The sequence below is a fragment of the Peromyscus maniculatus genome, chromosome 7 (genome assembly GCF_049852395.1).
Source record: "Peromyscus maniculatus bairdii isolate BWxNUB_F1_BW_parent chromosome 7, HU_Pman_BW_mat_3.1, whole genome shotgun sequence".
NCBI lineage: Eukaryota > Metazoa > Chordata > Mammalia > Rodentia > Cricetidae > Peromyscus > Peromyscus maniculatus.
This window is the reverse complement of record NC_134858.1, coordinates 51,449,234-51,461,804: the sequence shown is the minus strand read 5'-3', so window position 1 is coordinate 51,461,804 and position 12,571 is coordinate 51,449,234. Positions and strand designations below refer to the sequence as shown.

The window sequence follows — 12,571 nt, the reverse complement described above, 5'->3', positions numbered from 1 at the left end:
TCTGATAGTTCTTGGGGAGGGGGCAGTTGGAAGAGAGTCCCTTAGTCCCTAGATGAAGCAGTTTGTAACGTCTTCACAGGGCAGGGCTGTAGGACCTGTAAGTTCACACAATGTTCACACAAATGTATGTTAAACGTTCCAGAATCCTCAGCAGGGTATATCTCAGTTAGTTTTTCAGGAGGTTGAATGACATGAGAACTACTCTGATGCTTGTTCTTCCTCGTCCCTTCTGGACCAAGTACAGAGTAAATCCCTTTTCCTCCTTTTAAAGCTCATGAAAAGGAACCTCCACAATGTGAAGAGAATGACTTCACACCCTGTCCATCAGTACTGTGAGTAGTTTATTTGTCATCTAAGGGTTTTGAGTGACTTTTTCATTTGAATGGGAATTATTGAAAGTCTTGAGTGTCTTACTCCCCACCTTCTGTGTTTAGATCTCACAGGTGCCCAGGATGGCAGTGTCCGGATGTTTGAATGGACACGACCTCAGCAGCTTGTCTGTTTCCGTCAAGCTGGCAACGCAAGAGTTACTAGATTGTATTTCAACTCACAAGGCAACAAGGTTCGTTCCTGGGAGTTAGTGGTGCATGCTGAGGATGAAATACTGATTAAAACTCTGTCAAAAGTTTTAATGACCCTGGGGTTGAACTGAGCAGTCAGTTTATTGGATTCTGTTTATGTGGCCTTTTTTCTTACAGTAGAGACAAAGATTCACAAAACTTAGTGCAGTCATTTATCCAGTCATTCATTTCAGCCCTGTGTGAAAGAAAACTACCTCTGCCCCACGTGCTGTTAGCATCCCCCAGCTTGCTGGAGTCTTAGTGACACCCAGTTTCTCCCTCCCTGTGTTGCGGAGGCTTAGGGGAGGGCAGTAGGCGGGTGTGGAGCACACTTAGAAGATGGAGGGGAAGGCAGGGTGCTCAGACTGTGGGAAGCACAGTGGGCCACAGCCGTAGGACGCTCTGTGAAGGGGGGTCCCACAAGTCTCCCATCTCGAGGTTGATCTGCCCTCTGGCAGTGAGTCTGAGTCTGTGTTTGATGTTAATGCTCTTCTTACAGTGTGGGGTTGCAGATGGAGAGGGTTTTCTGAGTATCTGGCAAGTCAACCAAACTGCATCGAATCCTAAACCTTACATGGTAAGTGCCCCTCACGTTCCCAGAGCGCATGCAGAGAACATAGTGTTACAGATGAAGTGTCTGCTTCTAACGGGGATCTCAGTAGTGCTTCTGTGGGAAAATGACGGTTCTGCCCAGCATGAGCTATCCATCTTGCCTCAGTTGAGACAGAAATTACCAAACAACAGCAAACAACTTTTGCTTTTTACCTTAAAGGGCAATCATGGATTTTCCCTGTGTACAGCTCAAGTCAGGATACCTTTTTAATGGTACTTTTGTCCTTATTGGAAACAATTCTTTTTAAAATACAATGTTTTTATTCATGATGACTAAATTTTAGTTGTAGGATTTTGTTAAGTATAATTAAGATTCAAATAGGTTCTGAGCACTAATTTCCTTCAGAATTTTTCCTTCTTACCAAATTATACTCTAGTCCTAAAAGGGTACTTTACACATTTATCCATATTGTGTTAAATACCTGCATACTGCCATGTCTTCTAAGAAATGCAAGTAATCATGTTTTGCCTTCAGTCTGATCAGCTCGTGCAGAATGATGTCCTGTTTATTTATTTATTTTGGAATAATTTTGTTTACTTTTTATTAATTATTATAGGACCAGCCATATTTGTTCCTACCCTGGTGTCCTGTTTATTTGTAAATACCCTGGCCAGCATCTTCCATTTGGGCCCTCACTTTGAAATTTCTGTTCTCATCACCTGATAGAGCAGGAAAGGAACACACTTGGCTTGGTGGACAGTTTCCCACATTGCTGGAACTTCTTAGGAGTCTTTAGGGCAGTTTTAGGCTTTTAGGCTTTGTTCAGGACTACTTCAAAAAGTGTGTTTGTGATTGGCAGAGCTTGGGTGGCCATAGAGAGCACAAAGGTGGCAAAGGTAGATTTTGGTATCTAGACTACAACGTTAACTTGACTACGTCTCTTACAGCACAGCCTGTGTTAGGTGGACAAGGTAGAGATTACTCCTCAGGTTACTGTTCGCTATGATTTAGACTATTAGTTTATCAAGTTATTCACGGTTGTCAGCACTAAAACTGTCTGTGCTCTTCATCTAATCAGATGTCTTTAGTAAGTTCATCTGTTTAGTTTGGGGTAGAGTCTTGCTGCAGCCCAGGTTGACCTTTGAATCTTAGGCTCAAATGATGATCTTCCTGCCTCAGCCTTCCAAGTAGCTGATGCTATAGACACCCATCATTGTGTCTGTTAGTGCATATACTATAGTGCCCTGTTCTTTTCTTATAATCCAAAAACTATAATTTTTTTTTTCTAGACAGGGTTTTTCTGTGTAGCTTTGCGCCTTTCCTGGATCTTGCTCCATAGACCAGGCTGGCCTCAAACTCACAGAGATCCGCCTGCCTCTGCCTCCTGAGTGCTGGGATTAAAGGTGTGCACCACCACCGCCCGGCTTAATTGTTTTTTTGAGACAGGGTCTTTCTATGTAGCTGTTGGCTGTCTTGGAACGTGCTCTGTTGACAGCCTGGCCTCAAACTCAGAGATCTGTCTGATTCTGCCTCCTGAGTGCTGGGATTAAAGGTATACAGAAGCTGCTGTGCCTGATTAAAGAATATAACCTTTAATTCAGTGTATCTACCAACTAGTTCTAAGTTTTAAATTACTGGATATTATCAAAGTAATCTGCAAATATCTGTATCCTCTTGCTATCACTTTTTTTAAACTCTAGACTGAATCTTTTTGGTAAACTATTTTAATTAAGAGCTTAGAAGTTGTCAGGTGTGGTGGCTCACACCTTTGATCCCAGCACTTGGGAGACAGAGGCTTGTGGATCTCTGTGATTTCAAGGCCAGCCTGGTCTACAAAGCAAGTTCCAGAACAGCCAGGATTGTTATGCAGAGAAGCCCTGTCTCAAAAAACAAACAAACAAACAAAAACAAAAAATAAAAAGGAAAGAAAAGAGCTTAGAAGTTTCAGAGACTTACGTAGATTTATTTTTAATTTCACTGAATTCTCAAATAGTTTAAGACTTTCTAACATGAAAGATAATTTTAAACTATTTAACTCTTGCAATTTGTCCTGAGAATTAGGAACATGATTACAAACATAATGCTTCCTCCAATAGGAAAAAAATTTATTTGTGAGGTCATATCGTTACAACTTTTAATACTTTATAGTCTCAAAAAATAAATACTAACCTAAAAGAAATGGGAGGATTAGAAATGGGGAGAGGCAGTCACACCTAATTCATACTGACTTCTTTGTTCTTTGTGCACATTAGAAATTCTGTAAAGTGCTGTGCCTTATCTTCTACTTAGGAAGAAGGGAAAGCTGGTTGTGTGGCCTCTAGGTGCACTGTGGCCTGCAGGTTCTGAGTACTAAGCACACAGTGCACGTCTGCGTTCTAAAGAAGAGTGAGTTAGGCTGTTTAGTCTGGAGGAGGCTGGCTCTCAGGCCACCCCACAGTGTGGACCTGCAGCACTCTTCCTCCATCCAGATGGAGTTTAAAACACTGTTGTTGTTGGGTGTGGTGGTCCATCACTTGGGAAGTTGAGGATCATGAGTTTGAAGCAGCTCGAGATCCTATCAAGAACCTGTATCAAAGTCAACAAAAAGGAAAAGTAAAATTTAAAAATACATAATCTCACTCTGAGTCTCGCATGCCGTTGGTGGGACAGTATTTGTATTCTTTCAGTTGCTACTGGAGTTTTAGATAACATTGGTTCTGTTTTGGTCCCTAGAGTTGGCAGTGCCACAGTAAGGCCACAAGTGACTTTGCATTTATCACCTCTTCAAGTCTAGTTGCAACATCTGGACAGTCCAATGACAATAGGTAGGTTGACAGAAACAAAGAAAAGAATAAAATTTTAGGCATAAGCTATTTTTCCTAAAAAGTAAGGATTTCTTTTAGTAGGTTTTTTTTTTTTTAATCCAAGGAATTTTTTTTAAATGTTTTACAATCCTTGCAATGGCTTTCCTTATCAGAAGGAAACAAAACAAAAATTTCTCCTAATGTAGTCTATAGAAACATTTATCATTTCTATGCTGAAGTGATGTAGTCTTTTCAAAGCTCTGTTTATAAAGTTCTTTAGAAGTAACAAGTATTTGGCATGCTATAGTCATGATTCTTTGCATTTCCCCCTCACACTGTTTTCATTAGCTGCATGCTATGAATAGTGCCCATTCCCTTGAAGTGATTCCTGCCCCGGGATATAGAAAGTACCCTTCTACTGAGGAAGTCATTTCCCTGTTCTGCAGCAGGGTAACAGGAAGAGGTGGGCTGGGGGTGTGCTGACAGGGACATCATCACCTTAGGAAACAAGCTGATCCTAGTTTGGGAAAGGTAAACTCTTAGAAGAGAGACCACCCTCACTCTAGTTGGAAATCTCAAACAAGTACAAATATTTTTCTTGACAAAATTTGTCCTTATTAATGGTTTTAGATGAATTGTTTCTGATGTACTTTGTTATTTCTTTAAAAGAAATGTATGCCTCTGGGACACATTAATATCACCTGGAAACAGCCTCATTCATGGTGAGTTAAGATGTGATTTTTGACACATTATGAAGGAATGCTCTCGAGGTTTGACTTGACTTCATGAACCCAGTGTTTGCTCGTGGGTTGATGTGGAAGACTGTGTATAGAAAGAAGAGGTTTATTTCAGCTAACAGGTTCAGCCCCTGCTTGATTGTCCTTGGAGTCTGGTGAGAAGTACTCACTGAGGGAGTATGAGGTGGAGGCGGCTGCTCTCCCTGCCACCTCCAGGAAGCAGAGGGGAGAAGAATTGGGATCCTCTTCATGGAGTTACCTCCCTTCCTTCCATGAGTGCTGCTACCACCTAGTGGTGCCATGAGCAGAAACATCTGGAGACACGTGTCCAGACTGTAGCCGAAGGACAGCTCCTTAGCTCGTGACTGAAGTACTCAGGTGCATGAGGTTGAGAGTTCTTAGTCACAGGGATCTTTGGATGAGGACAGCATCCTGTGGGTCCGTGCTGCTGGGTGGTGATGAGGCGAGTGAGCGCACCACTGAGGATGGGTTCCCCTTCTGCTTCTCCGTGCTCTTAGAAACACTCGAAATTAATGTGCGTGCGGTGCACATTAGTGAGAGTCAGTGTGCTAGTCCCATAGATGATGCTTCTCCATACTTTGTATGAGGCACAGATTTTGGGACTTGGTTTTAAACACGTTTTTTCTGTTCATGTTTCATGTTGATCTGATGAGTATAATTTTAGGGTTTCAGGAATTCCATGACTTAAAAGATGGATGTTCATGCCGGGCGGTGGTGGCGCACGCCTTTAATCCCAGCACTGGGGAGGCAGAGGCAGGCGGATCTCTGTGAGTTCGAGGCTAGCCTGGGCTACCAAGTGAGTCCCAGGAAAGGCGCAAAGCTACACAGAGAAACCCTGTCTTGAAAAAACCAAAAAAAAAAAAAAAAAAAAGATGGATGTTCTTTAGTTTTCCTGATTGTCCTTCTGTGGCTGTGCAGAATATCTGACAGAAACAACTAAAGGAAGAAGAGTTGGTTGTGGTTCAGGGTCCCAGAGGCCTCTCTTCATGGTCTGCTGGCCTGTGAGGAGGTAAAACATCACAGCAGAGAACATGTGATGAGGCACCCCCCCCCCCACTCCTCCAGGTAGACAGGAAGCAGAGCAAAAGGAAAGGCCATACAAAATACGGTCCAAAGGAAACCTGCCTCCAGTGATGTATTCCTGTAGCCAGGCCCACCCTCCAGTGTCCCAGTAATGCTGTCAAATTAGGAACCTTCCCCTGTAGAATCAAGAGCTGAAGCCAGGGCCCCTGTGGCTGTCATCTCTTAGTGCTTGGATTCCTGCCCCTGGTATCTGGGGACAAATCCTCAACACATGAACCTGTTGGGAGATACTTTCTAAACAAGTCATAACACTTGGAATGGAAAAAGTGCACTATTAACTCCTGTATTTTTAAATGTGGGTTTAAGCATCAGAACCAAAAGCTGGATGTTGTTTGGGGAAAGTCTCCTGGTGTTTTTCTCTTTCCAGGTTTCACATGTCATGACCACGGTGCCACGGTACTCCAGTACGCCCCCAAACAACAGCTTCTGATCTCTGGAGGCAGGAAAGGTTACATCTGCATCTTTGACATTAGACAGAGACAGCTAATGCACACCTTCCAGGCACATGACTCAGCTATTAAAGCTTTAGCTCTGGACCCCTGTGAGGAGTACTTCACTACAGGTTCTGCCGAAGGCAATATAAAAGTAAGTAAGCACAGGAGATGGGAATGAACTATGCTAATCTTTTCCTGTTGTCCAGACTGCTAGGAAAGAGAAAACACGACCCCTGTAGTCTGAAATGGAGGCATTGAAGTAAAGCCTTGTCGAGTACTGGATGCCCTTGACATGCCAGCCCCACCTAGCCCTAATTTACTTCTGTATGGCTCTTTCTAAAGCATTCTTCTTTGGAAATCCAGCTAATAATCAAATTCACTGGACTCTCAGGTTATTATTGCTGTGAATCTGGAAGGGGCTGGAGTGCAACTCAGTGGTAGAAAACCTGCTTACATGTGCAAGGTTCTGGGTTCCATCCCTAGCATCACAAAATAGTAATAAAAGGGACTTGTTTTGAGTAAAATGTTCGAGGTTTTTTTGTTTTCTAATGATGAAGATTTGAGCTCAGAACTTCATGATGCTAGGCAAACACTCACTAACAAGGTCTACCACTAGTCCCTAGTGGGTGGGTTTAATTAACACATGGATACATTTGACCAAATTTATTTGATACCTTGGGATTTTCTTCCTTTTCTCTATCTCTGTCCTTGGTACTCATAACTGAGGGAATGTTTCCAGGTAAGTGAGGTAGTACCATATTACTTTCATTTTGCACTAGACCTAGCTTCACATGGAAACATTTTATTAGATTAAATATTTGGTTGAATTGGTGAGATATATATGTGTGTGTGTGTGTGTGTGTGTGTGTGTGTGTGTGTGTGTGTGTGTGAAATGTAAAACTATAACAGAATGTGAAGAGAGAAATTTGGAAGAAAAAGCAGTAAGTCTAAGGATAGGCTGTGCTTTTTGTGAGTGATGGTCATTCTCATTCTTTCCAGCTGAATATTTTTCCTGGTAGTGTTTATACCGACTGTTAGGAAAGCAGCAGTCAGCAGGAAATTGGACTTTGGTAATTAGTTAGGCCAAGGAACAGAAGTGAGGGCCATACTTTTATTTTGGGTCTCTCATTTTAATGACTGACCATTTTTATTTTCTTTTTAAATTAGGTGTGGAGATTGACAGGTCATGGCCTAATTCATTCATTTAAGAATGAACATGCTAAGCAGTCCATATTCCGGAACATTGGAGCTGGAGTCATGCAGATTGACATCAGCCAGGACAATCGACTGTTTTCCTGTGGTGCAGATGGCACACTGAAAACCAGGGTTCTGCCTAGTGCTTTTAACATCCCTAATAGAATTCTTGACATTCTGTAGTTTGAAAGACTGGGGGTTTACTTTGATATACCTCTCAGTTAAAAGAGGTAATGCAAGAATTAGCCAGTTCTGCTTTCCAAGACACTGTTAACACCTTGAAAATAATCAGAGAATCTCTGTGGAATTTGAATCTGATGCAAGCTGGGCTTTACTCTACCTGAGCGTTGCCTCCCCAGGTTGGTAGAGTGCATGTACCTTGTCATAGCACTGACACATTAAAAAAAAATCAACCTTGTATTGTATGAAGGGAAGCTATTCTTTACATCATGTAACAAAGCTGATTCAGAAACACTTGAGGTTAGCTGACAGTAAGTTAAAATAATGAACAGGGCCTTTATACCAAATTGAGGAAGAAAACATTGCTGATTCAGGTTTTTCTTCCTGTTCCCATCATGGATGAAGCATGCCTCCTTTGTTGAATGAAGGATAGTCCTGAGGTGTTAGACGCTCTAGACCACCAGAAGCACTTGTTAACTGTGGAGCTGTGCCCAGTCAGTCTCATTCTTCCAGCTGAATAGTTTTCCTGGTCGTGTTTATACCGAGCTAGTACTGTAACTTGCAAATGAGTGCAAATTGAAATGCAATGTTTTCCTCACGATTTGCACATTGACATTTTTTGGACTGCTAGTTTTTCTATTAAAATATTTGCCTTTATGTCAGGAATGTAATATGTTAGACATGCGTATTTGTAGTTAAGCAAAACATACCTTCTTAGTCCAGTTTAGTACTTTTTCTTTTCATGTATTTAATTAAGGTTAATAAGGCATATTTAAGGCTATGTTGAAACTACACCAGTAGACCATTTCATATCAATTAAATGAATGTTAGGCTTTTTGTGGCCAGTTGATGAGATTGGTGATATTATTTATTGCCACAGCCTCTTGTATAAACTATGCAGAGTTAAATATTATTTGCTTGTAAAATATTAGCCAATGTCATATTTTGATGTATTTCCTTCATTATGACCAAAAGTATGTTGCAATATTGAAACCAGTGTCTGTATGTGTTTAAGTGTTTACCAGCAAATTGTCTCATCATGTAATGAGAATGTTTGATGCCTACGTGGTAAATAGTGAAACATAATGGTATAAAGCACCTTTCTCTGATGGCAATGTGGTACTCATGCTGTGAAATACATGTGTAAAAGAAATGTTATCTGTTAGAGTTTTATTTTAATTGGCCTATTTAAGTAGACTGGTCTGGCATTCTTTGACACTGTTTTTAAGAGTTAATTTTAATAAAATGATTAACTATTAGAGAAATTATAAGCCCTTAAGCTGTTGATTCATTCACACATTATCTGTGGAACATCATGTATACAAGACGCACTTCTAGTGAGATGGAAATTGAGAGCTGAGCGGATGCTTGCTTCACTGAACCTTGTCTGGGGATGGCACTGCCCAGAGGACTTGGTATTAGCAATCAAGAACTGCCCTGCAGACATGCCCACATACCACTCTGATGGAGGCAGTTCTTCAATTGAGGTTGTTCTTCCCAGGTATGTTACAGTGACAGCCAAGATCAGCCATCATAAGCTTTCAGAACACAGGGATGGTCTGTGAACGCCCTGTGCTGGGTAAGTCACTTCTTCCCTTTGCTTTGTTTCCCTGACCTGACACTGTCCGCAAACCCACCAGCCGAGCTCCAGACCCATGGCCTGGCAGCCTACTCTTTGTTTGTGAGCTGCCCTTGTTGGGTAAGTCACTTCTTCCCTTTTCCATCCCTCTTTCCTGTCTCCATTCCCTCCCTGCCTGTGGCAGTCTCCATACCCCCAGGACTAGCTCCAGATTAGTGGCCTTTCAACCTGCTTTGTTAGAGAGCCATTCTTCCCGGTGAACTCTCCTTTCCTCTTGTGTCATTTCCTTGGCACACTGTCGTATCTAATACCCTCAGCCCTAGCTCCAGACCCATGGTTTGAGAGCTATATTGTATTTACCAGCCAGCTTCAATTAAACAGCTCATCCACCAGCTTTACCTGGCCCAGCTCAGGTTACACATCTCTTTCATTGGCCCCCAAATCGAAGGAAGCCCAGATTATCATATCAGATATGCAGAGAAAGAAGTCCACATTCCCAGGTCAAATCACAAAAACAAAAACAGTATGTCTTCCATCAAACTTGCTAGTCCTGAAGAAGTGTTCTCTACTGCCTAGATGAATGTCAGGTCCAATGAAACTCTTATCAAAGAATTCAAGAAATTGAAAGAAGACAGAAATAAACACTTGACTGAACCTCCAAAAGAAAAATAATAAACACCTGAGTGATGTTCAAGAAAAAAACAAATACATGGCTGAATGAAATGATAGATATAATTCAATATTTGAAAGCTGGATTTAATAGATAGAAAGGAAGATGGAATTGAAAAACTCAATATCCCAATGAGAAGACTTGGGGGAAGCCTTATAAGTAGAATGAGTCTGGCGGAAGATAGACTATCAAGACCCAAAGATAAAACAAATGTTTCCATCACTCTTCTGGTGCTGGATGAAGCACCATGACCAAGAGTACTTAAGAAGTGTTCGGTTGGAACTTGGGTTGCAGAGGGATAGAAATTCATTGCCACAGTGGCAGCAGGCTGCAGGCATGCAGGCATGCTGCCGGAGCACAAGTGGAGAGCACACATGCCAGTCCACAGACTAGAAGCAGAGAGCACCCTGAGGGGGGTGGGAAGCTTTTGGAGTCTCAAAACCTGCCCACGTGACACACCTCCAACAAGCCCACACCTCCTAACCCTTTCCAAACTGTTCCACCAGCTGGAGTCCAGCTACTCAAACATATGAACCCATGCGGGCCATTCTCATTCAAACCACCACAGGACCTTTATCAAGTAAGCAAAAAATATTAAAAAAATTAAGCATAGGAAAGGAATATGCAAGAAATAGGAGATAACCCCTAAGACCGTTCGAATTACAAGTATAGATGAGAAAGAATCCCAGGTCAATGGCATTGACTAGATCTAAGAAACACACAGAACTCTTAACTAGACAAGACCAAAAAAGAAACATCCTATAGCAATCATAGTTAAAACACTTAAATATACAGAATAAGGAAAATACGTTGAAAGCTACAAAAGAAAATACAAGTCACATAGAAAGAAAAACCCACCAGAGAACAACACCTAATTTCTCAATGGAAACCGAAAGCCAGGAGAGTTTGGAACACTGAACTCCAAGTTCTAAAAGACCACAACTGCCACCCTAGACTACTACCTAGCAAAACTATATGCCATAGTTGAAGGAGAAATAAAAACTTTTAATGATACAAACAGCCTAAAAGGTTCCTACCCAACAATGAAAATGCTAAACAGAGTAATGGAAGCTATATTTTACATTGAAAAGAGGAATAAACTCAGTCAAAGCAACTTTACAAAGAAAAACAAAACAATTAAATGAAATACAAATCACAAAACTGCAAAATAGTAACAAAATGACCACAATACACACAAAACTTTCAATAGTAACTCCAAATGTGAATGGCCTCAACTCTTCAGTTAAAAGACACAGGCTAGCTGGGCATGGTGGCACAGGACACAGAGCCAGATGTATCTTTATGAGTTCAAGACCAGCCTGGTCTATGTAGCAAGTTCCAGGCCAGTTGGAGCTACATAGTGAGACCCTCCACTACCATCCCCAAATAATCTAGATGGATTAAGAAAAATAAGAAAACTCCATCTGTCTGTTGTCTACAAGAAACTCACTTTAGTTTTAAAGATGGGCACATGCCACTTTAAAGGGAAAAAAAGAAAAAAAAATATTTTTATTTCAAGCAGATGGAATCAAGAAGCAAGCTGGAATTGCCATCCTAGTATCTGACAAAAATAGACTTCAAACTAAAGGCATCAGGAGAGACAAAGGCACCTCATTCTAATCAAGTTAATCAAAAAGTAGTTCAACACTAAGCATATGTGTACCCAATTCCAGTATACCTAATTTCATAGCAACTAATGGAGATAAAGACACAGATTAACATATATCCAGTAATAGTACATTATTTAAACACCCCACATTTTCTAATAGGTCATCTGGACAAAAAAATACAGAAACCTCCGACTTAAATAACATATCAAATAGACCTAACACATCTGCAGAATATTCCACCCAGACACTAACACATATATATTCAACAGTACATAGAAACTTCTCTAAAATAGACCACATGCCAGCACACAAAACAAACCTTTGAAGCATGAATCTTAAAAGTTCTTATTAATAAAATCAAACCCGAGGCCAGTTATTGGGGTGAAGCTGGAAGATCAGAGATACAGAGCAAGCCACAGCTATCTCACTTTGCCAGTTCCTCAGCTGATCCTGTTTCCTCAGACTGGAAGCCTCTGAGTCTTCATCCAGAATGGATCTCAGCTGAACTGTGTTGCTCAAAAGCCTAAAAGCTTAACCAGCCAAAAGCTTCTAGTTCCTGGTCCTCATGCCTTATATACCTTTCTGCTTTCTACCATCACTCCCTGAGATTAAAGGCTCGCTTTCTGGGATTAAAGGCGTGTGTCACCATGCCTGGCCATTTCCAATGTGGCCTCGAACTCACAGAGATCCAGAGGGATTTCTGCCTCCGGAATGCTAGGATTAAAGGTGTGAGTGCCACCATTTTCTAGCCTTTGTATCTAGTGGCTGTCCTCTGACCCCAGATAAACTTATTAGGGTGCACAATATTTTGGGGAACACAATACCACCACAAACCTTAATAAATACAGTAAAATTGAAATCCATGTATCCTAGCCAACCATTATGCAATAAAATTTAAAATCAACAGCAAATTAAACTAAGAAGGATATTAACCCTTTATTGAATCATGAATGGGTTCAAGAAGTCAGGAAAGAAAAATATTCTGGAGCCAAATGAAAATAAAAACACAATACAACAAAGCTTTTGGGACACACTTCTAAGAGGGAAGTTTATAGCTCTAAGTACCTACCATTAAAAAAAAATCAGAGAGTAGTAATAAATGACTTAGATGCAACTCAAGAATTTGGAAAAAACAAGAACAAACCAAGCCCAAACCCAATAGAGGGC

General features: G+C 41.1%; 1 protein-coding gene across 7 annotated transcripts in view; it reads left to right on the top strand.

The window, feature by feature from the left end:
- The window catches only part of Dmxl2 (Dmx like 2), a 132,458-nt gene extending 123,642 nt beyond the window's left edge, over window positions 1-8,816 (top strand). For all 7 annotated transcript variants that reach the window (XM_076576291.1, XM_042280955.2, XM_042280953.2 and 4 more), the window contains 7 exons: window positions 272-332; window positions 435-562; window positions 1,060-1,137; window positions 3,826-3,917; window positions 4,566-4,618; window positions 6,105-6,322; window positions 7,339-8,816. In XM_076576291.1, the coding sequence (XP_076432406.1) occupies window positions 272-332; window positions 435-562; window positions 1,060-1,137; window positions 3,826-3,917; window positions 4,566-4,618; window positions 6,105-6,322; window positions 7,339-7,548 (840 nt within the window). In that variant the 3' untranslated portion in view covers window positions 7,549-8,816. The remainder of the gene's footprint in view (window positions 1-271; window positions 333-434; window positions 563-1,059; window positions 1,138-3,825; window positions 3,918-4,565; window positions 4,619-6,104; window positions 6,323-7,338) is intronic.
- The last annotated feature ends 3,755 nt before the right edge of the window (window positions 8,817-12,571 follow it).